Below are 27561 nucleotides of genomic sequence, written 5' to 3' on the forward strand. Positions count from 1 at the left end.
TGCACAGTCCATTAGACACGGGGAGAAGACAAACTGTTAGAATCTATATAGTCAAATCAACATGTTATGTACAGAGAAACCTTTTCAAAGCACTACAGTCCTTCTTCAGACATAAAGGCTCATTAATGAACCCAAGTACAGCTGCACTAAAATGTTGCACTTTTTGATGCCAGTCATTAAAGGTACTTGCATCCAAACACACTTCTTGCTCCTCCATATAGTTGTATTTAGGCAGTCACTAGAGTGAGATGGCTAGAGTGAGATGGCTTGAGCAGCCGCACTCAAACGCTCCAGTATGCTGGGGGAGGGAAGAAGTGTCGGGATGTCATCCCACTGCATTCCACCTCTAGGTCTACCAGAAACTTTAAAGTGATCTACTGGTAGACCCTGATTTAAGGTATGGAGATCCAAGGAAAACACCAAGTCCTAAGCATTCTGGATAATAGGTAAAATACTTGTAGCACAAAAACTAAATGAAATAAAATGTTATTGCTGCAAAATTCCACATTTTGTAAAGGGAAATTTTTCATGCAAAACTACTGCTACGTTTCTGCTGAAAATTGTTGCTATGAAAAAATTCACAATGCAAAAAAGCATTGTATAAATAATATAGCACAACTTTGTTTTTTGGGTTCGGCCGAACGCACAAATCCATTGTAATGGATTTGGGCGAATACCGAACCGAATGCTAATTAGCATATGGTAATGCAGTGACATTTAACCCGAATATCAAACCGAATCCTGGATGCAGTGCATCCCCATTTAGAACACTTTGCAGAGTTTTATTGCAGACAAATTGGCCTTTAACATATACTAAAACTTTATTTAAAGGTTAACCATCCCTGTAAGTAAACCTAAAAACTAATTTACACATGTGACACAGGGTGCTAAAGGTAGCCACACACGGGCCAATTCTAGCTGCCGATATTGGTGCTTTAGACCGATTCTGCAGCTTATCGGCCCGTGTATGAGCAGGAATGACAGACATGCCCAACATCTGGCCTGATTTTTTGTTGGATCTGGGACCGCATTGGCTTGTTGTAGCAGTCCCTGAACCGACGGTGCCTATACCAGCCCTTCTAATTCAATTGTTTGGCTCCAGGGCCAAACGATCAAATTATCCCGATATCGCCCACCCGTAGATGGGGATATCAGGAGAAGATTGGCTCGCTTGGCAACCGTGTATGGCCACCTTAAAGGAGAAGGAAAGGCTAATAAAGAGTTAATCTCAAGCTGCAGGCATACCGCATCATCAGTTGTCTCAATAGTGCCCTTAAGTCTCCCCATATTTAACCTGTTCGGGGGGGGTGCTGGGATAAGAGCGGGGGGGGGGTGCGGCGGCTGCTGTAGCGTTGGTTTGTGAGCCGCCAGGTGCTGGGATAAGAGGGGGGGCGGCGGCTGCTGTAGCGGTGGTTTGTGAGCTGCCAGGTGCTGGGATAAGAGCGGGGGGGGGGTGCGGCGGCTGCTGTAGCGGTGGTTTGTGAGCCGCCAGGTGCTGGGATAAGGGGGGGGGGGTGGCGGGTTGTAGTGGTTGTTTGTGAGCCGGCAGATGCAGGGATCAGAGCAGGGGGTGAGGGATATGGGTTTGTGAGCCGACAGGTGAGGGGATCAGAGGGGGGGGGGCTTGTGCTTTTCAGCAATAGCCCATACAGACATGCTGGACAAGATGGCGGCGCCGTTCACTGCAACAAGTATGTCGTTTCTAGCATGTCTATCTCTGTAAATCTTTCATTAGGCAAGCCAGAAATAAAGCGTTTTTACATTGCAATAGTAGTACTATTTAATAGTGTGCTTATTAGATTTTGACTTTCCTTCTCCTTTAAGTGTACTTCTCATATGCAAAGAGATGTTTTTTACCTATAATGCAGTCTTTTTCCGAGAACTCCAGTGTAATTAAGCACACTTCAAGGTATTTACGTTTTTAGGGGGTTTTGAGGAGCTAGTTGTGCTATTTAGCTGATGCAGAATTTATGATTTAATATTTTCGCTTTTCTTCTGCATTTTGGCATCTGCTTTTTTGTTGCAGTTTTTAATAAATAAGAAAACATTTTTTTTTCTTTTATTTGTGAGTTTAGTTGTGGTAGAAAAAGCCACTAAAACTACACAAACCCGAATTTTGATATTTTTGCCTCCAAGCTTCACCCATCACAACTTCCACACATTGCAGCAATTTGGATCCAAAATTAGCATCCATTTGGTGATAGGCACAATTGGACACAATTTTTAAATCCAGTACACTTGGTTCAAGTGAGCAATGCCTATTGAAGCAATACCCTTGCATTGATAGGTGCGCATAATTCATTAAAAGCAGGACTAATGCATTGGTACTGCTGCAAGTTATTAGATAGTTACTTGGGTGTTCCAACAAATTGGCACCCCCCTTTCCTTTAATCCATATAATTAGTTATTTTTCACTAATTATATGTATTCATGTTATTTTGCATTACTTTTATTCATTTATATATTTTCAACTCAATCCATAACATATAATAAAGGTACACTTTCACGGCTAAATGTATTTTTAAGGGAATTTATATCCCTAGGAATAAAAATATATCACATAAGAACTCCATATTTAAGACACTATTTAATGGGAATGGTGTAATTATGAAATCTTTTCATGGGAAAAATGGTGGCATTCTTGGAGGCATTGAATACTTCATTTTTATATTTAGCCAAATGCCAAATTTTCACAATTCACATATTGTTATTTTCTATAGAGCTGAATCCAAACCCTTGGGTTCCTGAGTTTAGAGTGCCCAATCATAGTCCATAAATGCATAAGTGAACCTAAGCTAGAAGCAGGAACTGTGGTGCAACTGCAGCCCTGTGGGCCCTGGGACTATGGCCGCACTCTACTTGAAAACTAGAAGCACAGCACAATCTTGTATAAGATTGCAACTCTTTCCCCATGTTGTTGACTGAGCACACCATGTTAATTATGCCACAAAACAACCTATACCAGTCATGGGACTGAGCACCCCATTTTAGTCATGCCAAAGAGCAACCTATGTCAGTCATGGGACTGAGCACCCTATTTTAGTCATGCCAAAGAGCAACCTATGTCAGTCCTGGGACTGAGCACCCCATTTTAGTCATGCCAAAGAGCAACCTATGTCAGTCATGGGACTGAGCACCCCATTTTAGTCATGCCAAAGAGCAACCTATGTCAGTCATGGGACTGAGCACCCCATTTTAGTCATGCCAAAGAGCAACCTATGTCAGTCCTGGGACTGAGCACCCCATTTTAGTCATGCCAAAGAGCAACCTATACCAGTCATGGGACTGAGCACCCCATTTTAGTCATGCCAAAGAGCAACCTATGTCAGTCCTGGGACTGAGCACCCCATTTTAGTCATGCCAAAGAGCAACCTATGTCAGTCATGGGACTGAGCACCCTATTTTAGTCATACCAAAGAGCAACATATGTCAGTCCTGGAACTGAGCACCCCATTTTAGTCATGGCAAAGAGCAACCTATGTCAGTCATGGGACTGAGCACCCCATTTTAGTCATGCCAAAGAGCAACCTATGTCAGTCATGGGACTGAGCACCCCATTTTAGTCATGCCAAAGAGCAACCTGTGTCAGTCATGGGACTGAGCACCCCATTTTAGTCATGCCAAAGAGCAACCTGTGTCAGTCATGGGACTGAGCACCCCATTTTAGTCATGCCAAAGAGCAACCTGTGTCAGTCCTGGGACTGAGCACCCCATTTTAGTCATGCCAAAGAGCAACCTATGTCAGTCCTGGGACTGAGCACCCCATTTTAGTCATGCCAAAGAGCAACCTATGTCAGTCCTGGGACTGAGCACCCATTTTAGTCATGGCAAAGAGCAACCTATGTCAGTCATGGGACTGAGCACCCCATTTTAGTGATGCCACCGAGCAGGAAGTAGTTTATACTATACAAGACTATATATTTCTGACAGTCTCCTGTATAGCCAGTCAAGGACATTTTACCTTGCGCAATGCATTTTTCTGCAAACTTCTAAGCAGCTCTTCACTTATTTAAGGCCATGAATATAATGCGCCGCGGGTATTCCTTCAAGCTCAGACTGCTACCCCTCAGTGTCTCCCCTCAGTGTCCCCCCTCAGTAACCCGTCTCCGCTTCGCCACAGGCGTCCCACCTCAGGGCAATGGAGCAATAGAAAGCCTGGCTTGGCGCTACTGCCGATCACGTGTGTCCCTCCCCGTTTCGCGCAACCTGTCACACTGTCACGATGGCGGAGGCCGTCGGCGGCCGCTACGGGTCCGGGGCAGTGTTTCTCCTTTTCATATCCCTCTCTCCCCGGCCAGTTTCCCTGTGGCTGCTAGGGCTTAGGCCAGAGGATACAGTAGGCGGACATGTTACCCTAGAAGGTGGTACCCTGAGGGCATCCGAGGGAAGCCGCTTTACACTCCGTGTGTATTTCCAGCCGCCTCTGCCGGCGCAGCAACTACAGCCCCCGCACCTATACAATACCCCGACATCGGAAAACGCGAGCAGCCCCAGACTGGTGTTTATCGAGGAACCCCGGTCCCATGGCTCCGATCCGTGCCAGGACGAGGGAACATGGGCCTCGGACGTTGAAGTGATGGGCCCGCTACAGCCCTCCCCTGCCCTGGTGGGCTCTGCGGTGGTGGAAGTGCGGGTGAGGGAGCTGAGGAAGGGCGAGCGGGGGAAGCTTTTCTCCCTTTGCGCCTTTGACGGGAGGCGATGGGAACATCACGCCGGAGCCCACTTTGCCCTGGAGGTGCGAGAGGCTGAGGCAGGGCTGCCGGTCTGGCTCCGGCTATTGGTGTCCCTTGTCCTGCTGAGCTTCTCCGCTCTGTTCTGCGGCCTCCGCCTCAGTCTCCTGTCTCTGGACCCGGTAGAGCTGCGGGTGCTGCAGAACAGTGGCTCTCCCGCGGAGAAGGAACACGCCCGCAGGGTCCAGTCTGTGCGCAGCAGCGGCTCCTACCTGCTCTGCACCCTTCTGCTCGGACACGTACTAGCCAATGCCTCCCTGGCCGGCTGGCTGTGCTCTTCCCTGCCTCCCACACCCGCCGGGAATTGGCTACCGGTTTTGGTGTGCACCGCCTGCGTTTTCCTATGCGGCGAAGTGGCCCCCTACTCTGTGTGCTCCCGCCATGGCCTGGCTATCGCCTCCCGCACCGTGTGGCTGACTCGGTTACTCATGGCAGTCGCCTTCCCCGTGTGCTTCCCCCTTAGCCGCTTGCTGGACTGGGCCCTGCGGCAGGAGATCAGCACCTTCTATACCCGCGAAAAGCTTTTGGAGACCCTCCGAGCTGCCGACCCCTATAACGATCTGGTGAAGGAGGAACTGAACATCATCCAGGGGGCCCTGGAGCTGAGGAGTAAGGCGGTGGAAGATGTGTTCACCCCGCTGGGGGACTGCTTCATGCTGCGTTCGGACGCGGTGCTCGACTTCAGCACGGTCTCCGAGATTCTCCGCAGCGGCTACACCCGCATCCCAGTGTACGAGGGGAAAGATCGCTCCAACATAGTTGACATCTTGTTTGTCAAAGACTTGGCGTTTGTGGACCCGGATGACTGCACCCCTCTGCAGACTGTCACTCGCTTCTACCATCGGCCCCTGCACTGCGTCTTCAACGACACCAAGCTGGACGCTGTGCTGGAGGAGTTTAAGAAGGGTGAGCTCTGCTTGGTGCCATGGGTTCCCTCAGTGTCGGACTGGGAACCCAGGGGCCCACCAGATAACTATTGACCCTAGGCCCCTAAATATTTTCCCTCCTTTCCTCACCCAACCTTTTTATTCTCCCAGTCTCTTTTATTTACTTGCTAGCATCTATTCTTCCATCTATTTCTCCTCTTTCTTCCCATACAGAAATAGGGAATGACCATGAAGCAGGCCAAATGGTCAGGAGCAGGAGGGCCCACTGACACCGGGCGCACCGGGAGTTTTCCTGGTATCCTGGTGGGCCAGTCCAACACTGGGTGCCCAAGAGTTCTGTAGCTTAGGGCAAGGCTCCCCAACCTTATTTACCTGTGAGCCACATTTAGATACATAAAGAGATGGGGAGCAACACAAGCCAGGGGTGTAATTAGGTCCAGTGCTGCCATAGGCACCAAACATAAATACGCCCCTACATTGTGCGCATGACATCATGGGCAGCGTGCTTGTAACATCACACGCATCCTTGTCGTGCGCGTGACGTCATGAGCAATCACATGCGACGATGTTGCAGAAGTGATGTCACACTCAGTGTGCGCTTGTAGTCGCTTCCACAGAGCCCGCGACCCCCTATCCTATCACCCCCCAGCTCCGTCGCCAAATTTCCTATTGAAATCTGCAGTGAAGGCTGTGGGGCCCTTTTCTTTTTAAATAAAAAAAGAAAACATAGGCACCTGCCCCCATACATAGGGCCTTTTTATAAATACACCCCTGACAAGCATAAAAACTTTCCTGGGGGTGCCATTTAAAGGAGAAGGAAAGGCTAAGTCACTTGGGGGTGCTAAAATGTTAAGCGCCCCCAAGTGACTTTAATCGCTTACCTTGTACCCCGGGCTGGTGCCCTTGTTAGGAGAAAACAGCCCTGGAGCGGGCGCTTCCTCCTTCCGGCTTCGTTTCGCTGCAACTAACACAATAGGTGCATGCGCAGTAGAGTGAAAAAGCCGACTTCTCTGTTAAAGTTCAACTCTTCACTCTACTGCGCATGCGCGCGCGGCGAGACAGGAAGGAGGAAGCGCTCGCTGCTACCTTGGGCTGGTGCTGTTCTCTCTGAACAGTGGCACCAGCCCGGGGTACAAGGTAAGCGATTCAAGTCACTTGGGGGTGCCTATCATTTTGGCACCCCCAAAGTGACTTTGCCTTTTCTTCTCCTTTAAGGGCTGATATTGTCTATTTGGTAACCCCTATATGGACTGGCAGCCTTTAGGAGGCTCTGTTTGGCATTGCACCAGGTTTTTATGCAACCAAAACTTGCCTCAAACCCAGAAATTCAAAAATAAGCATCTGCTTTAAGGCCACTGGGAGTAACATCCAAGGGGTTGGTGAGCAACATGTTGCTCCCAAGCCACTGGTTGGGAATCACTGGCCTAGATTCTTGTCAAGAACCCTACTATCCAGCTTCCAGAGAAGTTAAATATCAGCCTGGTTACATTATGGGGATTCTGAGAACCCAGGTTCAGCAATAAGGAGGAGAGTGGTGGTCTGAAGAGCCCTGGTATTAGGCTGCATGTTTTTAGGGATTGGCTCATCCATCTGTACCAGAGGTCCCCAACCTATTATACCCCTGAGCAACACAAGCATAAAAAAGTTCCTGGGGGTGTTAAATATTGGCTGTGATTGGCTATTTTGTAGCCCCTTTGTGGACTGGATGCCTACAGGAGGTTGTGTTTGGCAGTACACCTGGTTTTTACACACAGCCACAATGTGCCTCCTAGGCAAGAATTCAAAAATCTGCTTTGAGGCCACTGGTGAGTAACATGAAAGGGGTATGAGTTGAATAACTGGATAGATGCAGTGGGTATAGCTGTGTTTATTTATGCTGTATTGCTTGTATGTTCATAAATAGCATTAGAACAGTTCAAGAGAATTCAGTTGCAAGCTTTTGTAGGTTTCTTTTGCAGGAGAACCCTTTCTAGCCTAGGCAACACTCTATTGCTCTGTGAGGCTACAGTTTTATAATTATTGCTTCTTTTTATTACTTATCTTTATATATAGGCCTTTATCTATTCATATTCCTGTCTCTCTTTCATACCACCGCCTGGTTGTTAGGACCCTAGCAACGAGATAGCTGCTAAAATTCCAGACTGAGCTGCTGAACAAAAAATTTAAATAATTCAAAAACCACAAATAATAAAAAATGAAATGCAAATTATCTTAGAATAGCACTATCTACATCATACTAAAAGTTAATTTAAAGGTGAACATCCCTTTAAATAAGCTATTAATATGTTATAGAACAGCAACTTTTCATTTTGCCTTTAATTTGTATTGCTTTTTTTCTATTCAGACACTCTGCTACTTGTCTCTCTTGTTATTTTCCAACCTGCTGCTTGGGTACTAGGGTAAAAGCCTAAATAAACCAGACAGCCATTAAAGTTTCACACTGAACAAAAAATGCAAATAATTAAAAAAAACATAAAAAGTGAAGACCAAGTGCACATTTCTAACTATAAAGCAAATCACTGTAGAATAGGTTATTTTTCAGTTCTTAATCATAAGTTAGAATATTTATCTATGCCATCCCAGGGCTACAATATTTCCAAATAATTAATGTTTTTTTTTTTCCAAACAGGAAAATCGCATCTTGCAATAGTCCAGAGAGTTAACAATGAAGGAGAAGGAGACCCCTTTTATGAAGTGATGGGCATTGTCACACTAGAAGACATTATCGAAGAGATAATAAAGTCAGAGATCCTTGATGAGACTGATCTATATAGTAAGTTTTTTCATTAAGATCAAAAACAATATCCTTTCATTTTAGCAATGATCATATTTTATGAACGCAGCTTTGCAATTAAATGTGATATACATTTTGTGTGAAATGGATGGATTTACGCAGTATATTTGCATGGGATGAATATGTACACTAATTTGGCCTGCAGGAACAATAATAAAATGACACTTAATTGTGCTTGGCTATCAGCTGTTGGTCAGTGTATTGCACATCTGTAGTTAAGAAAGTGAATAGGAGTTGCAGCCTCTTCACTTTCTGCTATTACCATACTTTGTGCTGTGAGACCAAATGAAAAAACAAAATAAGGTTGTCCATGCTGTGTATGGCTGGTACGACACCTTTCTTAAACTTTCAGGGTTCTATTTCTACAAACCGCCCTCTTGACCACGTGGTCATTCATTCTTTAGTAGTGAGCAAGGCTAATTCCCATTAACTTTACAAAAAATGATGTATTGCAGTATATGGGGTACCTATAAACATAATTAAAATAGAGAACGATTTGTCAAATCATTTGGCCATTTCAGTCATTTTCGATTTACATGATTATTTATCATTGTCTAAACCTTCAGGAATTCAGTATGTCAGGGCTCCAAAATAATGAGTGGTCTTAGCTGTCAAATACCAGAGATAGTTACATACAATGTAAATATTTTCTGCAAGTGGGTCTAATTTCCCTTAGGCTGATGGCAGACGTGGCGTAGGGCTGATATTTTCGGCAAGCGGAAAAACGCTTGGCGAAAATACAGCCCTACGCCTGCTACTTGTGCCTGCACCCGAATGAATGAGATACGCTCGGGTGCAGGCACATGTAGCCGATATACGCCAAAAAACCTGAGACTTTCCATTCTCTCGCGGTTTTTTGCTTATATCAGCTACATGTGCCTGCATCCAAGCGTATCTCATTCATTCGGGTGCAGGCACAAGTAGCAGGAGTAGGGCTGTATTTTCGCCAAGCGTTTTTCCGCTTGCCGAAAATATCAGCCCTAGGCCACGTCTGCCATCAGCCTTGGAGATGCACCGAATCCAGGACTGGGTTCAGGATTCTGCCAAGATTCTGCCTTTTTTATTAGGATTTGGACAAATCCAAATGCTTGGATAAACTGAAATTGAATCCTTAAAATCATGTGACTTTTCATCACATTAACACAGAAGTTAAAAAATTTTCACTGTGTGCAATGTGCACAGTTCTCTTTACTCCTATGCAAATTCAAAACCAGTTTGGTATTTGGCCAAATGTTTTTCATGAAGGGTTCGGTGTTCAGCTGAATCCCAAGATAGAGGATTAAGTGCATCCCTACTTTCCCAGAAGTACCAATTTGCTTTCCTAGAATCAGTTAACATGTGCTTACACAGTGAAAATAGCTTCTTGCAGCCCCAGGTGCACGCTGTACCCACTGCCCGGGCGAATAAATACAAAAATGATGAAAACAGCAGCATTCCGGTTGTTTTGAAAAATGTGAATCTTTACTCAAGTGCCAAAGGCAACATTTCGGGCTTCAATCCAGCCCTTTATCAAGCCTATTAGTACAAATACAAACAAGTGTTTAAATACCCGCAGGTAGAGGAGGATCATCAGTCCATATTCACCTCCATTTAACCCATAATATTCTGTGAATATATTTAGTGCACACAATGAAATGCAAACTAAGTGCCTATATATACAATATAACAACTGTCCTGTGGCATGTATCACATATAACATATATATAACAAATTAAACAGATCTTGAAATGGACAGCATCCTACTGCAGTATATTTCATCCATCAAATATCTCTCTGGCTCCAATGCCGAATTCAGGGGACAATTAACCCCATATTCACCTCCATTTAACCCATAATATTCCGTGAATATATTTAGTAGACACAATAAATTACAAGATAAAAAAGATATTTTGCATAAAACTTGGATCATTATCGATCAAACTGAATGGGTCATGAATCTGCTTTTAGTTGTTGGCTTTCATAATACTTCTTTCTCAGCAGATAATAAAAAGAAGGAAAGAATCCCACACCGTGAACGAAAACAACATGACTTCTCACTCTTCAAACTGTCAGACAGTGAAATGAAAGTAAAGATTTCCCCACAACTACTTCTGGCTACACATCGCTTTATGGCAACAGGTTTGTAAAGACCGTATGGCATCAGCATAAGGTCACCAATCACAGTGATCCAAGTGGGCAACAGCCACAGTGATAATATTGGCTCTTTGCATTTTTAAAGATTTGTTTAAAGAGGGTTCATTGGAATGGGGGAGGGTGTACTGCTTAGGCACAAGATGCTGTGCTAATTCCACAAATACCAGATTAACTGAGGGTCAAAAAAAACCCAACCCAAGTTTTTATGCAGTAATGACTTGACATGGATAGACAGTGCTATACCCATTTTTAATGGAAAGTGATTTACAGCCATTTTTAGTGCATTGCTGCTGCAGCCTTTCCCTGAAAAATAAATAAAATGCAATAAATGTAAAATCTTTGGGACCTTTTTACTCTTGTATTGTTTTTCTTGCTTTCTGTGTATAACACTTTTATATTTTCTAAATTTAGCACTTTGGGACTGATATTACAAAGATTGGACTAGGGAATCCAGAAGCATTCACAGTAGTTGATCTGTTTGTGCTTTTATCAAATCTTTTCTTGCTGTTGGAAAATGTATTTTAAAGAAATTACAAGGAAATACATTTTTGTGGGCCTCAGTCTATGTTTAATATTGGTATTATTTTGGTTTATCAGTTTTTGTTTTGTTTTATGCTTGCTCAGCCTATAGTTCCAGCTCTGTGTCTGTTTACCAATACCTGAATGTATAAGGAAAATAGAAATATTCTTGTAATTTTCTTATGTTTAAAATGTTGTCATTTTCAGAGGTTGAACCTTTCAAAGCCCCCTATCTATCAGAAAAAATTTTACTACGTCTTCTAAAGCATCCACATGTAATCCAAGAGGTAAAGTTTGATGAGAAGAATAAAAAAGCTTCAGAACATTATCTATACCAACGAAATCGGCCTGTGGACTATTTTATATTAATTATACAGGTAAATACTCGTATTTCAAGTTTGTTTTTTTTTAACCAAACCAAAGTCTTGGATATTTCTTATATTTTAAATTGTTTATTTGACCTTGTGGCTTAGGGAAAAGTAGAAGTAGAAGTTGGCAAGGAGGGTCTAAGATTTGAGAATGGAGCATTCACATACTATGGCGTTCCTGCTATCATGACTGCAGTGTCTTCAGGTATGGTTCCTTGTTAAAGTATTGTAAAACTGCAAAAAAAGTTTCTTAATAACTACAGTATATTATATAGTAACTGTCTGAATTGATGTTTACATGTGGTTTCATCTTTAGACAAGTTGCTCAGTCAACATAATTTTTGTATTTGTAATTTGGTGAGATTAAGTGGTTCAGCCATGGGTGCACTGCTCCTTATTTCCTTTCATTTCCTTGTTAATTTGAATGTAATTAATCTAATATACTACATGGCCGCCTTAAGGGCAACTTGGAAGGACTAGCATGGCATTAGGGTTGAGATCTCCTTCTTATGCTGTTTCTTTAGTCCTTATACTAAAAATTAATAAACTCTTGACAAATGTCTTTTGAGCACCTTTGAAAAAGAAGACAGAATAATATATAGTGAAGTGAAACCTAAACCTGAAACAGGCAGGACCTGTGGGCTTACCCTGGCATCAGGCATATTCAGGCCAGTAAAGCACATCTTTAGCACAGACTGGTGAAAGGATGAACTTGCAGTCTAAGTGGGTGGGTAACTTACAAACACAAAGAGAAGCATATAAAGTGCTGCAGAGTGCAGCAAAAATGGATCAGAAAGCAAAAATGGATCAGATCTTAGTTTCCCTTTAAAAAAGATTGTGCTTTAACAAAGTAAGCAGATAAAAGGTTTGTTCATTTCCCCTTACTGTAGATAATGACGTCAGAAAAGTTGGGAGCTTGGCTGGGTCATCTTTTCTGTGTAAGTACACATTTCTGCACTTAATTAATGGTAAATGCTTTGTGTTGGAACGTTTATTACTAGATATGGTTGCTAGCCACTAATCCAGACTAGCTAAATTATTGGATTTACTTGTGTTCTTTAAGTGCATGAATTTAGTGAGTTGGGTTTGCTCTCACTCATGTACAAATGCATATGTAATGGAGAAATCATCTGAAGTATATAAATTTAGGTCATACAAGTAACTATGTGAGCCCCTCAATAAGTAGATAAAGCGTTAGTTGTAAAAAACGAAATCATGTTTTATTAGGGCATGATTAATTGCACATATTTGTTATCTAATGGGGCACTTACTCACAGGCTAAGGTTCATAGGTAGCCTATGAGTAAGTGCCCATTAGGTGGGAAATGCATTTGGCTATTTAATATATCCTAATAAAATAAGTTTTTACAACTACTGCTTTATCAAATTATTGAGGTGCTTACATAGTTCCTTGTATAACTTTTTATTTACTTTTATACATTATATAGACTGGGTTCATAAATATGAAGCTCTCATTTCATGTGTAGCCATTTGTGCTGATTTATTGATTCGGTTTTGCAACTCTTTTTACCTGGGAGCAACACAAACATAGTAACCTTTACTTCAATTAAAATATTATAATTACTGCGCAAACACACTGTGTCACACACTGTTCGCACAGTATCATTTGCAATAAAATATTTTAATAGAAGAGAAGTAATTCCGCACTGAAATGTTGGTGTGCTTGACTCTATTCTATTGCATGTGGACTTTTGCACATTGGCTTGGGCTGTAAGAGTCTTAAAGTACCCTACAGCAGAGTTACAAGTCAGTGAGTGTGGATCAGTTTGATTTGAAAGGCATAGGATCAGCTGATTACTGCACACACAAAGTGGATTTTCGTGCAAAAATACATTCTTTCATGTTTTTGCACCAGTATTTGCTCTGTGTTCGCTGATGAGCTGATCCTGTACCTGACAGTGCACACACATTCAGGTAGCGGAAGTCAGTGGATCGGCTTGTCTCTGCTTGGGTATAATGCCAGAGGAGAAACCAACACATGTGCCATTATGTAAACTTGCTTTTACAATGTTTTTTTTAAGAACGTTACCCTGAGAAATATACAATGAATTTTGAATAGAAAATCTTTTTATACGTTTTTATTTTATAAACAATGCATAGTAAGGGTAATTATTTTCATACAAGTTCATATAGCTAACATGGCAGATTTATTATAGATTGAATTGGGGAAATCAGAAGGGTTTCTGGGATTTTATTATGTTTAACAAATTATCAAAACTTTTCATGACAGTTTGGAAAGTTATAAATGTATTTACACAATTGGCAGTGCTGATTTGGCTGCTGCACACCAATGCAAATACCATGTGGGTAGGGTAAAGGAATTCAGACAATTATTTTCCACAGTGGAACAATTGTTTCAAACATTTAAAAGAAATTGTTAAATGTTAATATTTCACATAGCTGTAACTGTCATTACCACTTGGTAAAAATTATTGAGAAAAGATGAATACGTTTATTAAAACATAACAAAAGAGATCAGTCACAATGGTGGCAAATATGTCTACATAGATGATAAGTTACTGGCTTTCTCGATCTATAAACAAACTACATTTAACAGCATACCTGAAGAATAATGCAGGTTTCCCAGTATCATCCCTGCTGGAGCATGTCATTGGTCTTACTCATGTTCGGTGCAGCATTAACAAAGATTCACATTGTAGAGATACAAGTTTTGTTTCTGCTGTCTGTAAGCATGCATACACTTTCACAAAGTGATGGAGCAAGACTTGACTGAAAGAAAGCAGGAACTGTTCAGGTTGTAGGATTTTTGTGCATGAAGATTAATAAAAATCATTGAATCACCCAGTCATTAGTGTTATTTTAAAGCTGGTGAAGAAAATAACATTTATAAATACAGTGGCTTGCAAAAGTATTCGGCCCCCTTGAACTTTTCCACATTTTGTCACATTACAGCCACAAACATGAATCAATTTTATTGGAATTCCACGTGAAAGACCAATACAAAGTGGTGTACAGGTGAGAAGTGGAATGAAAATCATACATGATTCCAAACATTTTTTACAAATAAATAACTGCAAAGTGGGGTGTGTGTAATTATTCAGCCCCCTGAGTCAATACTTTGTAGAACCACCTTTTGCTGCAATTCCAGCTGCCAGTCTTTTAGGGTATGTCTCTACCAGCTTTGCACATCTACAGACTGAAATCCTTGCCCATTCTTCTTTGCAAAACAGCTCCAGCTCAGTCAGATTAGATGGACAGCGTTTGTGAACAGCAGTTTTCAGATCTTGCCACAGATTCTCGATTGGATTTAGATCTGGACTTTGACTGGGCCATTCTAACACATGGATATGTTTTGGTTTAAACCATTCCATTGTTGCCCTGGATTTATGTTTAGGGTCGTTGTCCTGCTGGAAGGTGAACCTCCGCCCCAGTCTCAAGTCTTTTGCAGACTCCAAGAGGTTTTCTTCCAAGATTGCCCTGTATTTGGCTCCATCCATCTTCCCATCAACTCTGACCAGCTTCCCTGTCCCTGCTGAAGAGAAGCACCCCCAGAGCATGATGCTGCCACCACCATATTTGACAGTGAGGATGGTGTGTTCAGAGTGATGTGCAGTGTTAGTTTTCCGCCACACATAGCGTTTTGCATTTTGGCCAAAAAGTTCAATTTTGGTCTCATCTGACCAGAGCACCTTCTTCCACATGTTTGCTGTGTCCCCCACATGGCTTGTGGCAAACTGCAAACGGGACTTCTTATGGTTTTCTGTTAACAATGGCTTTCTTCTTGCCATTCTTCCATAAAGGCCAACTTTGTGCAGTGCACGACTAATAGTTGTCCTATGGACAGATTCCCCCACCTGAGCTGTAGATCTCTGTAGCTCCCCCAGAGTCACCATGGGCCTCTTGGCTGCATTTCTGATCAGCGCTCTCCTTGTTCGGCCTGTGAGTTTAGGTGGACGGCCTTGTCTTGGTAGGTTTACAGTTGTGCCATACTCCTTCCATTTCTGAATGATCGCTTGAACAGTGCTCCGTGGGATGTTCAAGGCTTTGAAAAACTTTTTGTAGCCTAAGCCTGCTTTAAATTTCTCAATAACTTTATCCCTGACCTGTCTGGTGTGTTCTTTGGACTTCATGGTGTTGTTGCTCCCAATATTCTCTTAGACAACCTCTGAGGCCGTCACAGAGCAGCTGTATTTGTACTGACATTAGATTACACACAGGTGCACTCTATTTAGTCATTAGCACTCATCAGGCAATGTCTATGGGCAACTGACTGCACTCAGACCAAAGGGGGCTGAATAATTACGCACACCCCACTTTGCAGTTATTTATTTGTAAAAAATGTTTGGAATCATGTATGATTTTAGTTCCACTTCTCACGTGTACACCACTTTGTATTGGTCTTTCACGTGGAATTCCAATAAAATTGATTCATGTTTGCGGCTGTAATCTGACAAAATATGGAAAACTTCAAGGGGGCCGAATACTTTTGCAAGCCACTGTATATGGTTGGAAAAACAGTCATAATATATTTATACAATGTATATAATGAAGAACAGCTTGCTGGTATATTGTGTATTTAAAGGGGTTCTAAACCCAACTGTAACACCGTCCTACCTCTTAGTATTCTATTGTTACAGAAAAACATAATTATAAATGCAAGGAAACAGAACTGACCAAAAACGTCTTTATAAATGTAAAAGAACTGACCAGTTAGAAGGCTGGTTCCCAGCACTATGTCAGGTGTCTTGTTGTTATGTTACAGGTAGAGAATATTATATAATTTTTGTCTTTATTATATTACACTGTTATAAGACATGGGAATAAAGGACAGACTTGTTCAGTGCTGGGAAAATGTGTTTATTGCTTCCAACTACAATTGCATGAAGAATGAACATGGTTCTAGATTAATACAGATCAGCTGGGATTCTAATATAGCATTTATTGCATTCTTATGCAGCTGTTGGCTGTGGGGAGTTGGGGAAAAGTGTTTGAATAGTTTTATTGTACAATATTGCTGTAGGAATACAACACTTAATAATATTTCATTCTCTGTAGTCCAACAACAGCTGAGTAAAATTGCAAAAAACACTAATGAGAAATATCTGTGGCCGAAGCATTTTTGGAAAAGGGGAGCACCAGCCTGGACAATAAAGTAAAGAACTAGAATCAGTGGGAAATACCTAACAACTTGGCCACCCTCACTGATTTAATTCTTAGTATAAAGTATAAGTATTAGTATTTCAGTATAATCACTAATTTGTTAAAGGGGTTGTTCACCTTTAAACTAACTTTTAGTATGATGTAGACAGTAATATTCTGATGCTATTTACATTTTTTATTTTTTTGTTTTCAATTATTTACCTTTTTGTTCAGCAGCTCTACAGTTTGGAATTTTAGCAGCTATCTGGTTGCTAGAGTTTTGTTTTTCCTGGCAACCAGGAAGTGCCTTGAATGAGAGACTAGAATATGAATAGGAGTAGACCTGAACAGAAGTATAAGGAATAAAAAGTAACAATAATAATAAAATTGTAAGAGCAATAGTTTTTGGCTGCTGGGGTCAGCTGGAAAGCTACAGAAAAGGATGACAAATAATTTGAAAACTATAAATAGTAAAGACCAATCACAAGGTTTTTAGGAATCGAACATTCTTTAACATACTATTAGTTAACTTAAACATGAACCACCCCCTTAAAGTGACCCTGACTCTTGCAATAAGTATACAACATAATGCACAATTTAAAAGTGCACAAAAAAAAAGTAGTCTTCAGACAATAAAAGCAGAAACGACACAGCACAAAATCTGCTGGCTGGGTCAGAAGCTGGAAACTACTAGTAAAGCAAGGCAAATGGTGCCTCACATATCACCAGCATATTCTGTTGTTTGCAAATTTTGGGAATACAAGGGAAGCAGAACATAGAATTTACAAGAAAGCAGCTGCAGCCATCTTCTTTAAGATAAACTTTCAAGCAATCTTCACCCTTAGGGCAATGGCACACATAAATCTTCACTATTGCAGGCAACTAATCTCCCCAACATGCCATCCCACCACAGCAAGAATCTAAATCGGTAGTGGGATGGCACATGCATCGCTTCGGTTTTTCGAAGTTGCTTAAAGTTTCCTTGTGAGGTAACTTTGAGCGACCGAAGCAATGTGTATACCATCCCACCAGCGTTTTACATTCTTGCCGGTTGAATGGCATGTCGGGGAGATTAATCCCCCACAATAGCAGACGACTAGTCTTTCCTTGTGCCACTGTCCTTAGGCTAATGTCCCAAGGAAAGATTTAGTCGCCTGTGGTAGATCTCTGCTACCACAGTCAACTAATCTCTCTTAAAAGCTATGCATGTCTTTGGCTTTCTGAAGTCCTGTGAAGTGGCCTGCAGGAGGAAACCTTGCATCACTCCAGAAAACCAAAGTGATTCGTAGACCTTTTCACCGGTGATTCACTTTGTTGCTGGTGGAAAGGCATTTCAGAAAGAGAAGTCGCCTGCGGAGCAGAGATTTATTGTGGGCAACCTCTCTGTTGGACATTAGCCTAAAGCTTATCATTTACTGATGATTGTCTTTATTTGTGTTTTAGGGCTCTGGCACACGGGGAGATTAGTCGCCCACGACAAATTTCCCGTGTTTCGGGCGACTAATCTCCCCGGATTGCCATCCCACCGCCGATTTACATTTTCGCCGGTGGGATGGCAATCCGGGGAGATTAGTCGCCCGAAACACGGGAGATTTGTCGCGAACAGGGAGTTTTGTCGCGGGCGACTAATCTCTCCATGTGCCAGAGCCCTTAGCAGAGGCAAGTCTCATTATTGTCTATTGCAGTGTATTTTCTGGCGTTTAGTAGCCGTGACTAGTAGCTGCTTCTAAGTAGCTCCATGTGTCTTCACCCTTAGGGTAATGGCACATGGGGCTTTTGTGGTCTGTGCACAATCATTAATCATTAAATACCTTTTACATTCCTTGGCTTTCTGACTTAGGTGAAATCAGGTACTGTGTAAAGCTCCAAAGAATACTTGATTGACTTTAATTTAGTCTCTCTGGTCCTTTGAGTTAAACAGGAATTCTCTATTATTCTGTATGCAACCAACCCATTTTCATTTTCTCTACACACTAGCATAACAATTTCATAATAGTAACTTCCTTAAATTATTTTTGCATTAATTTATTTGTATGTCCGCTCCTCTGTTTTTAATATTCTTTTCCAACATTTTTTTATTCCCTGTCTTGCCTTACCCTCTTAGTACCTGTGTCTGTATCTCGCACCTTCGCTTTCAGCAGAGGGGAATCTTTGGCTGGATCCCCAGGTAAACATGCATGGCTTTCTTCATAGATGAAAATGGGTTGAAAAATGTATATAAAATGTGTTCTGCTTAGATAATTACATCAAGCTGTATATATATATATATATATATATATATATATATATATATGGAGAAGAAATAAACTCTTCCTCCGCTCGCAAAGTTTCCCTGTCTTGTAACCTAAGGCAAGCACATAAGTAGTGTACAGAGTGGAAGTACACTGGTATGGGTTTGGTGCGGGTCCTGCAATGGCAACATTTTGTGGGTTAGAGTTTTTTGTGACCTGCACATCACTAATATACACACACAAACATTAATTGCCAATGGAAAAGTTGTGTTTATCATACACATTTTTACTGATAATTCTGATAATTCAAAATTATAATATAGGGGTACTATAGTAATCTCTGGTCTAACCAGTTCTAGACTTACGCACATTTGAATTTTTACGAATTATAGAGAGTTATATTGAATGTTTTTTTACATTTTATTGAAGTTTTATTTTAATACAGGACACCATTTCCCGAAACTCCTGTTTCCCCACTGGAGCATTACATAGATGCTACCTAATAGCCAATCACAGCCCTTATTTGGCACCTCCATGAACTTTTATGATGCTTGTGTTGCTCTCCAAGTCTTTTTACATTTGATAGTGGCTCACGAGTAAGAAAGGTTGGGGAGCCCTGCTATACTCAGTAATAGAAGATGACAAACTGCTTTTAAATGGAAGACCATGCTAAACTTAGAGATGTGTAAATAATCATTTTGAAAGCATGAGATGATATATTCTCTAGCGTAGGCCACTAGACCCTGGTTTTCCATATACACACGCTGGCACCAAGTGCCCTCTTAACAGATGCAGAAAGCAATCACTGCTGTCACACTTGGTTAAATACATTCATAAGTTTTTATTTTGTTTCAGTAGTGTTCAGTCAATAACTGATTCCTGACAACCTTATTTGTTGTTTGAGAAATGATATCCAGAAAGCTTCAAGCAAATAGTATATATATTTTTTTAATTTCCTTTTCTGTAATAATAAAACAGTGCCTTGTATTTGATGGAAATCAAATCTAATCTGCATGAATACATATTGGTGGCCAATCCTATTGTGTTTTTTTAAAGAAGAAGGAAAGCTTCAATCACTGGGTGCAAAATGTTAAACAGGCCCCAGTAATTGATATTCCTGTTAGCAGAAAACTGCACCAATCTGGGGTACTTCTGTGGGAGCAATCCTCTTCCCGCTCCTTCTTTCTTTGCACGGGTACACATGCTCAGTAGAGGCAAAAGTCTATCGTTAAAGACACAGCCAGCTCTTTACTATACTGTGCGTGCGTCAGCCCACAATTTTGAAGAAAGAAGAATCAGAAGATGAGAATCGATCAGTGGAGCTAGCACAGAAGTACCCTGGGCTGGTTTTATTCTAATAGGAGCACTAGCCTGGGGTATTAGACAAATAATAACACTCATTAACACTGGGGGAGTGCCCAACATTTGGCAGCCCTCAGGGATTGAAGCTTTCCTTCTCCTTTAATGTCAGATTACGGAAAGACACCTTATCCAGAATAACTCAGGTCGCAAACATTCCTGATAATAGATCCCATGCCTGTATAAACTATTTCCTTGTTTACTTCTGTACCCTAATTCCTACATAGTCTGATCGAATAAGTTATTAAAATGTTAACTTTTACTATTTTGTATACAATGACATTCTAACACAAGTTTAAACTGGGATATTACGTTTCAGTATTTGTTTTACTAAGCAGTAATTGTTCATAAGAAAAGTACTGTAAGCTTAAGGGCTAAACTCTACAGGAGATTTTTATAAGATTTTGTGAGTCAGATGGCATTTCAGGCAGATAAGTCACCCGTGACAAGGGAGGTTTGTCGCGCGGCGACTAATCTCCCCGTCTGCCACAGCCCTAAATAATTTGCTTCCACTTTTACATCTTTCCAGCTTCCTAAATGAGGGGGTCACACACCACGCCAGCCAAAAACCTTTACCCTGTGATTTTACAATTAAAAAAATGAAGACCAATTGCAAATTGTTTCAGAATATCATATCTATCATATCTATATATTATGTCTGCATAATTTAAAGGTGAATGACCCCTGCTATCTAGTTGTGTACTTACTACCTAGCTGTTTCACCCCCAAAAAACTAAAAGGCTGATCCACTGGTAACTCCACTGGAATATCAGTAAATAATTTGCCTTTGCAGTCTGCTCGTAGCAGAAGATCTCAAGTCCTGTACTAGATGCAGGGTGCAACCTGACTGGGGTCATGGTAAATAACCCCTAGTGTTTTCTGTGCTCCAGTAACCTATAGTAACCATTCATTATTTTTTCAGGCTCGTGCATTAAGAGTGCTACAAAAACAAACTTTAAATTGAATGATTTATGTTACTAGAGCAGGGGATAGCATTTGTCCTTTGCTACATAATCATATAACAAGAAAATGTCTTTACTGAATGCAACACTTCTGAAACATTGCTTTGAAAAAATATTAATTCCATGGAACCCAAAATGGGATTTTGAGACACATGTGGTGTGGTAACTTTTTTTGACAGTACTTTCTATGAAAGGGAGATTTTGGGATGGTCATTATGGGTTTTCTTTTTATCTTTCATAGAAATTAATGGTCTTCACTATATAACCCTAAACATGCAGAATTAGCTTGTCAAAGTTGCAGTACCTTTGATGTGCAAATGGTACTGCGTAATAGAGTGATAAAACTTACATGACTTATTTTCCTTAGTATATGCTGCCCTTTCTTGTAGTTAAATCTCCTTTCTTGCTCTTTTCTGTCCAATTTTTCTTTGCATTCCTTCCCACCCTCCCCAAATGTCTAGTAAACAGATCCCCTTCTCGCTGCAGTGGGTTGAATCGCTCTGAATCCCCTAACAGAGAACGCAATGACTATGGCGGAAGCACTAACCAGTTAAGCAACAGCAACAACAATCTCTACACACCTGACTATTCAGTACATATTCTCTGTGATGTGCAGTTTGTGAAGGTAACTTTTTATACTTTTCCTTTAGTTGACAAAATGTATCTAATGCATCAATGCTATGTTGTGCCTTGCGCAAAATATTGAATCGGTAAGTTATTTTAAGTATACCAAGTAACCTAGTACAATAATGACCTGTACAGCATTGTTTACGTGCTGTTTTCCTGTCTTTGTACACAAAATTTAGCCTAATGCCACACTATGCTGTTTCCCCACCTGCATATCTACAGCCTATTAGAGTAGATCCATTTGTGCACATGGAGCTGATTTTGGCCCAAAAAAGCAGACGTACTCTCCATTTGTGCATACAGGCTGTCAATGCACCTAATACATGGAGTGGATGGATGTAGGTCCACTCCCCTCAGCTGTTTCTCTACCTGCGTTTCTACTATCTAGAAATCATCTACAAAAGTTAGATTGCTCTGGTTCTCTTGATTTAAAGTGACTGGCATTTTGCCAACATCATGATTGAAATTGATGAGTTTAGTGAACTTAGGCTGATGCCACACCAGGCGTAGGGATGATTTTTTCGGCAAGCGGAAAAACGCTTGCCGAAAAATGAATGGAATACGCTTGGATGCAGGCACATGTAGCCGATATACGCATGAAAACGCGAGAGAATGCAAAGTCTCGCGTTTTCATCCGTATATCGGCTACATGTGCCTGCACCCGAGCGTATTCCATTCATTCGGGTGCAGGCACAAGTAGCAGGCGTAGGGCTGATTTTTCTGCAAGCGTTTTTCCGCTTGCAGAAAAAATCAGCCCTACGCCTGGTGTGGCATCAGCCTTAGTCAAAGGTTTGTTACGAGACCCAGGCTTATGATTTCAGATGTCTTATGATTATGTTATCTACTGTACAAGCTAATTTACAAAGGGCAACATAACAGATACAAGGGGCCACCATGTATTTCAAGAATGTAATTATTGGCACCAGTGTTTTCAGACAAAATACACCCTAGTTTTTCCCTAAAGATTTTCACCTTTCTGCCACACATGCAGTGTTTACAAACAGCAGTACACTTTCATGGGAATTGTGAACTTTTGGGGGATTTCATATAAATGGCTTCTTATAAACAGGTCATTTCTAAAACTCAGTAAATAGGTGGTTTTGCTTGATCTATTATGGCTAACATGTTTGGCAAGGCCTTGAATTCAGAAAATGAATCAGTTAGAGGAACTTAAAAGCTCTTGCAGCAGGGAAGACAGGGATTCTTGAGCATATTTGCAATTAGTTACATTTTATTTTTAGGCCTTTTTTATTTAACTGTATATTAGTTTTCCCTAGTGTCCTACAGCCACGAGGTCGGCTTCCCTTTAACAGAAACAGTGCTTTGATGTTTGTGGGTCGCTGAAGTGTAAATTGAGCAGCTCTGATAAGCGAGCATGAGACCAAGGCAAAAGCTGATGAACAGTGGCGTGTCCTGAAGCAGGACTGAGGTGGATGTGGTAGGGATGGAAGTGATCGAGAAGGAGGACAGATGTTTTTTCCTGATATCAGCGCATGCAGATATTACTGTTACACTTCTGCCGAGGGGAGCGGGTTGCTGTGTACCGGTGAAATATGGTCTTCTATTACTTGTAGACACTTTGTATTTAGATGTAATCCATTTCAGACAACAGTTGTTCTCTCTGCATATTAAATCTGCATATAATCTAGCCTGTAGTGCTATTATTTCTTAGCTTATGATAATAATTTGCCCTTGTGGGCAAATTATTTATTTATTTATTTTTGAGTACATGCTGCACAAGAACCAAGATACGTAGAAGCCTGTTACTTCTATATCATATATGTCTCTTACGAGTTGAGATTGCCTTTGACATCACCTGTGAGTTTAGGTCTTTGGCTCTTTAGGTTTCCTTTAATTAACTAGTTCAAGGCTTTTGCTAATAGAATCCTAGAATTGTCAAAACATCTTTTGATTAGGCATAAATTGTCTATGATAACTATGTTATTGGCAACATACTAACCTGTAAAGGGTAGTCTGTAGCTATATGTAAACAAGATAATGCAACTGCTAAACACAAGTGGAAGTGGAATAGCTTGGTGGATAACGCCTGTTTTTGTTTTTACTTCAGGTCACTAGGCAGCAGTATCAAAATGCACTGACTGCTAGCAGAATGGACAGTTCTCCGCAGTCTCCAGAAATTGAAGTATTTAGTGATGGGGATTCTTCAAAAGTGACAAAATACCACAGAGCATCAGAATCTGACAATCCGGTCCTTTCAGCTAATGGGAGAGGCAGCAACTTTGGTAATTTAACTTAATCCAGTGAATATGGCAGTATATGACAAGATGTTTTTTTAAATGTGTTTCTTAGCAGAGAATATATCCGTAATATCAAGATGTAGTAAAATTATTATTTACTAACACTGGGCAATATAGCCTTAGTGCAGGAACCCATAGCGTCATGCATATGAATTCTCAATGGTAACATAAAGTGCTAAACAATGTCATATTGTGCATTTCGTATCTACTACAGGTAGCAGATCAGATGGGCTAAAAAGTCCCAATGACTCCGTGTTTCTGCATATGGAAGACATCCCCAGAATAAAAGAAGATCTGACAGACAATCAGAGCTGCACCACAGTGAGTAAGTAATCTCTTTATAACAGAGTTAAATACAGTATAATCTTGGGAATAAGTGTAATTTAAATTTAAGAGTTGAACTGATGAGAAACTGTTGAGGGAATGTTGTTTTACTCTTTTGCCCAACTATTTCTGAACTGAACAGCAGGGGGCGCTCAATACATTTCAAAATATTAGGAGTGTAAGAACAGTAAATTGCATAAATGCTAAGAGCACTGTGACTAATTTTGCACTACCCTATAAGTCCTGTTTACATTACATCCTGTATTATAATCTGGTGTAACATAGGCCTAGTTACAGGGGAATAAGGGTGAAGACACACAGAGCTGCTAATAGTAGCTACTTGTCACGGCTACTAAAATAGACAGTGCTTATTGTTTACTGATAACTGTCTCTACCTGTGTTTTATCAGAGGCAATTCTCATTATTGTCTATGGCAGGGTATTTTCTGATGTTTCATCCGCGTGACAAGTAGCTGCTACTAAGTAGCTCCGTGTGTCTTTGCTCTAAAGAAACTAGTATTAATAGATAACTTTCAGAATGGTAAGATGTGTGTGTATTTAGGAGGGCCTTTCAATTAAAACCTTTTCTTGATGGAAGGTAAATTACAAAAAAAAATTAAGATGACCACAGACAGAAGTGCAAAAAGCATTTCTGCCAGGGGCTTGGTTACGTAGCATCGGTGGGTTCAGTAACTAATTGGCAAGTAATCTAAAAAACTTTGGATTTGATACATGTGTTTTCTCTGCATAAGGACAAAATGTGTGCATATATTCTGTTTCTGAAACAAATCATATACTGAGAGAAGGCAATCGGTATGTACAATGATTATACTAATATTGCTTTGTGTACTTCTAGACACAGACTGTGGTATTAATATGGATTCCCAACATTCTAATACAGAACTGATCTCTAGCACAGCTCTTATTAGTAGCGAAGAAACTCTGGGAAAGAAGTTGCTGAGAACACTAAGTAAGTATTTTTCAGTTGTCTCGTTTGTGCAGTATTCAGACAGTGTTAAATTAGAAGGAAAGGCATGATCACTGGAGGGGGGGCAAAACTGCACTGCACTGGCTTGGGGTACTAATGTAGGAGCACCAGTGCTCAGCAGTACTGCTGTTGGCTGAAATTCATAGGAGATGAATGTGTTTCGACTGCTCAGAGCACTCAAACAACAGCAGAAAAAGTATCATATCTAGTTTTATTATGTTCCTAATAAATTGTAAAAGTTCACATAGTCGAAAAAATAGGGATTGAGATTGAAGTGCTGTAAATACTTCCGTATTCCCCAATTAGCATATTAAATAAATATCCCCTAATGTGTTCAGAACTAACAAATACATTGAAAGTGAAAGGTTTACTGTAAAATAAGAAATGCTCCAATGTAATGTCTGCACAGGATGAAATGCAGTTACACATTGCTTTGTAGCTACGGTAGGTTCTATACTCTACAGATGTTCTCCAGAGCCAAACAGTCACACAATAATATAATGCAATACAGTGTACTCTAGATTGGTCTTATGGTTGGGTCCTTAAACAAAAATGAGTAACAATGCTTGTGTAACATTGTTTACAGGTGGCAAGACTAGGAAAAAATCAAGAGATGCTGAAAAGAGCCCAGAGGAAAGTTCTGTTACTCACCTAGTAGTGTGAAGAGGAGACATCATTATTAAAATATGGACTTATTATAAAAGTCTGCTTTGGGGTAAATGAAATGATACACTTTAAAATGTAAGAGTATTATGTTTACTCTACACTTTTTCTACCCCTGCTGTTGACTGTAAATATTCTTTTTAATGGAAGACTGAAATTTCTTAAACTGTACCCTGGTTGCAGTGATAGCACTAATAATACCACAGCTTGGTAGTAAGTTTTTGCAGAATGCGGTGTATCTGAGGCGCTATTGGCAACAGATACTATTGAATATGGGTATTTTTAATTAACCCACTCAGTGCTATCATCTCATAGCAGTCACATCATTGCATCAAATACACAGCAGTAGTATTTAGCAACATGGGGTTATTTGCTGTGGCCTCCAAGTGTATATGGTGGTATACCAGCTTTTTCCTGGTTCTTTCTTGTCAGAGCCTGGTGATGCATGCTAATGGATCTACCATGTTAAGCATGAATGGGTGGGCTGTGCCCCTAAGCCCAAAAGACTTGCATTACATGATCAAAATCTATTGGGAAAAGTGCCATGCATGTGTGTTCTGCTTATTTGCATCTATTGCTGTCCTTAATCAGCGTGCATCTCAACAACTTGATTAATTAGAAGTTTGCTGGCCAATTTATCATAGAAAGTGTGTTAGCCTGTGCCAGATTGCACAATTGGAATCCAAAGTATTGGAACTAGCAGCAGATCCTTCATTTCTTCAGGTCTGGGCAAATATCTGCACGAATCCTAATTACCAGCTGGTAATGGGAAACTCCCACACATATTTTATCCCTAGAATGGTAGCACAATACAGAGTCCACTATAAGAAAGTTTTTATTTTGAAATATATAGATATATAAATCTAAAATGCTGATATAGATATATACAAGTCTATAAATATTTAAAAAGTATATATTTTCAGTATAAAAATATATATTTAACTATCTTGAACTCATGCATCCATAATGCAGCAACCTTGAATAGAGCCAATATCATTCCTGATGTAAATCACAAACTGTTTTTTTTTTTCCATCCCAACAAATGTTTTTTTTCAGAAATGTATATGTGATATTTATGGCAGTGGCTTGTACCAAGGTGGCTTGATGCTTCTCTGTTTAGTGAGCACATGAAAATCACTATTTTATTGTACAATGTAGCACAAGGGGCCTCTTAACCACTCTGTATCACTTGTTTATAATAGAGCTATCAATTTATGTTGACTATTTTTATTCCCAGCTCTGTGGAATACAATGAAACTTAATAAATAAAGGCACTTTTTAAATAAATGGTTATCGTTCCTTTCAACCCATTCCTGTTTCATCAGGGTATACCAGATTTGAGAGTCTGAAAAGGGGCATAGCAAACATTAGGAGTAATTGGAATTGTGTTTAGGAATAAAATGGGTTTATTGGGGGTGTGCTATAAAGTTCTTCACATTTTCTTGTTGGGAGACAGCAGAAGCTAGATTTTACTGGTCAGGAGCACATAGAACAAGATATAACATTTCATACGGTGATGTGGAACATTGGGCAAAGATACACTGACTTAATAACCCATATTGCCTTTTTCCCCGTGAAAAGTAGCATCAGCTTTACTTA

General features: G+C 40.6%; 1 protein-coding gene across 5 annotated transcripts; it reads left to right on the forward strand.

The window, feature by feature from the left end:
- Positions 1–4092: 4092 nt before the first annotated feature.
- Positions 4093–27249, forward strand: cnnm1 (cyclin and CBS domain divalent metal cation transport mediator 1). 5 transcript variants are annotated; one of them, XR_004223569.1, is made up of 12 exons: positions 4095–5636; positions 8247–8390; positions 10389–10529; positions 11271–11440; positions 11537–11636; positions 12322–12369; positions 18656–18718; positions 21565–21728; positions 23799–23973; positions 24203–24309; positions 25168–25281; positions 25886–25963. XR_004223569.1 is itself a non-coding variant. In XM_031905787.1 (12 exons), the coding sequence occupies exons 1-12, from the start codon at positions 4223–4225 to the stop codon at positions 25960–25962; spliced, it is 2721 nt and encodes a 906-aa protein (XP_031761647.1). In that variant the 5' UTR covers positions 4098–4222; the 3' UTR covers positions 25963–27249. The 5 variants fall into 5 exon arrangements, 4 of the variants coding, with proteins under 4 accessions (XP_031761649.1, XP_031761647.1, XP_031761648.1 ...); XM_031905787.1 differs by having other exon boundaries at positions 4098–5636; positions 24203–24313; positions 25886–27249; XM_031905788.1 differs by having other exon boundaries at positions 4098–5636; positions 10392–10529; positions 24203–24313; positions 25886–27249.
- The last annotated feature ends 312 nt before the right edge of the window (positions 27250–27561 follow it).

Source organism: Xenopus tropicalis, chromosome 7, assembly GCF_000004195.4.
Source record: "Xenopus tropicalis strain Nigerian chromosome 7, UCB_Xtro_10.0, whole genome shotgun sequence".
Classification (NCBI taxonomy): Eukaryota; Metazoa; Chordata; class Amphibia; order Anura; family Pipidae; genus Xenopus; species Xenopus tropicalis.

Bases quoted from the DNA above. Each gene is read 5' to 3' on its own strand.
- cnnm1 (XM_031905787.1), top strand. From the start codon at position 4,223: ATGGCGGAGGCCGTCGGCGGCCGCTACGGGTCCGGGGCAGTGTTTCTC. The intron at 21,729-23,798 runs GTAACTTTTTAT...TTTTTACTTCAG, and splicing joins GTGATGTGCAGTTTGTGAAG to GTCACTAGGCAGCAGTATCA. The intron at 23,974-24,202 runs GTAATTTAACTT...TATCTACTACAG, and splicing joins TGGGAGAGGCAGCAACTTTG to GTAGCAGATCAGATGGGCTA.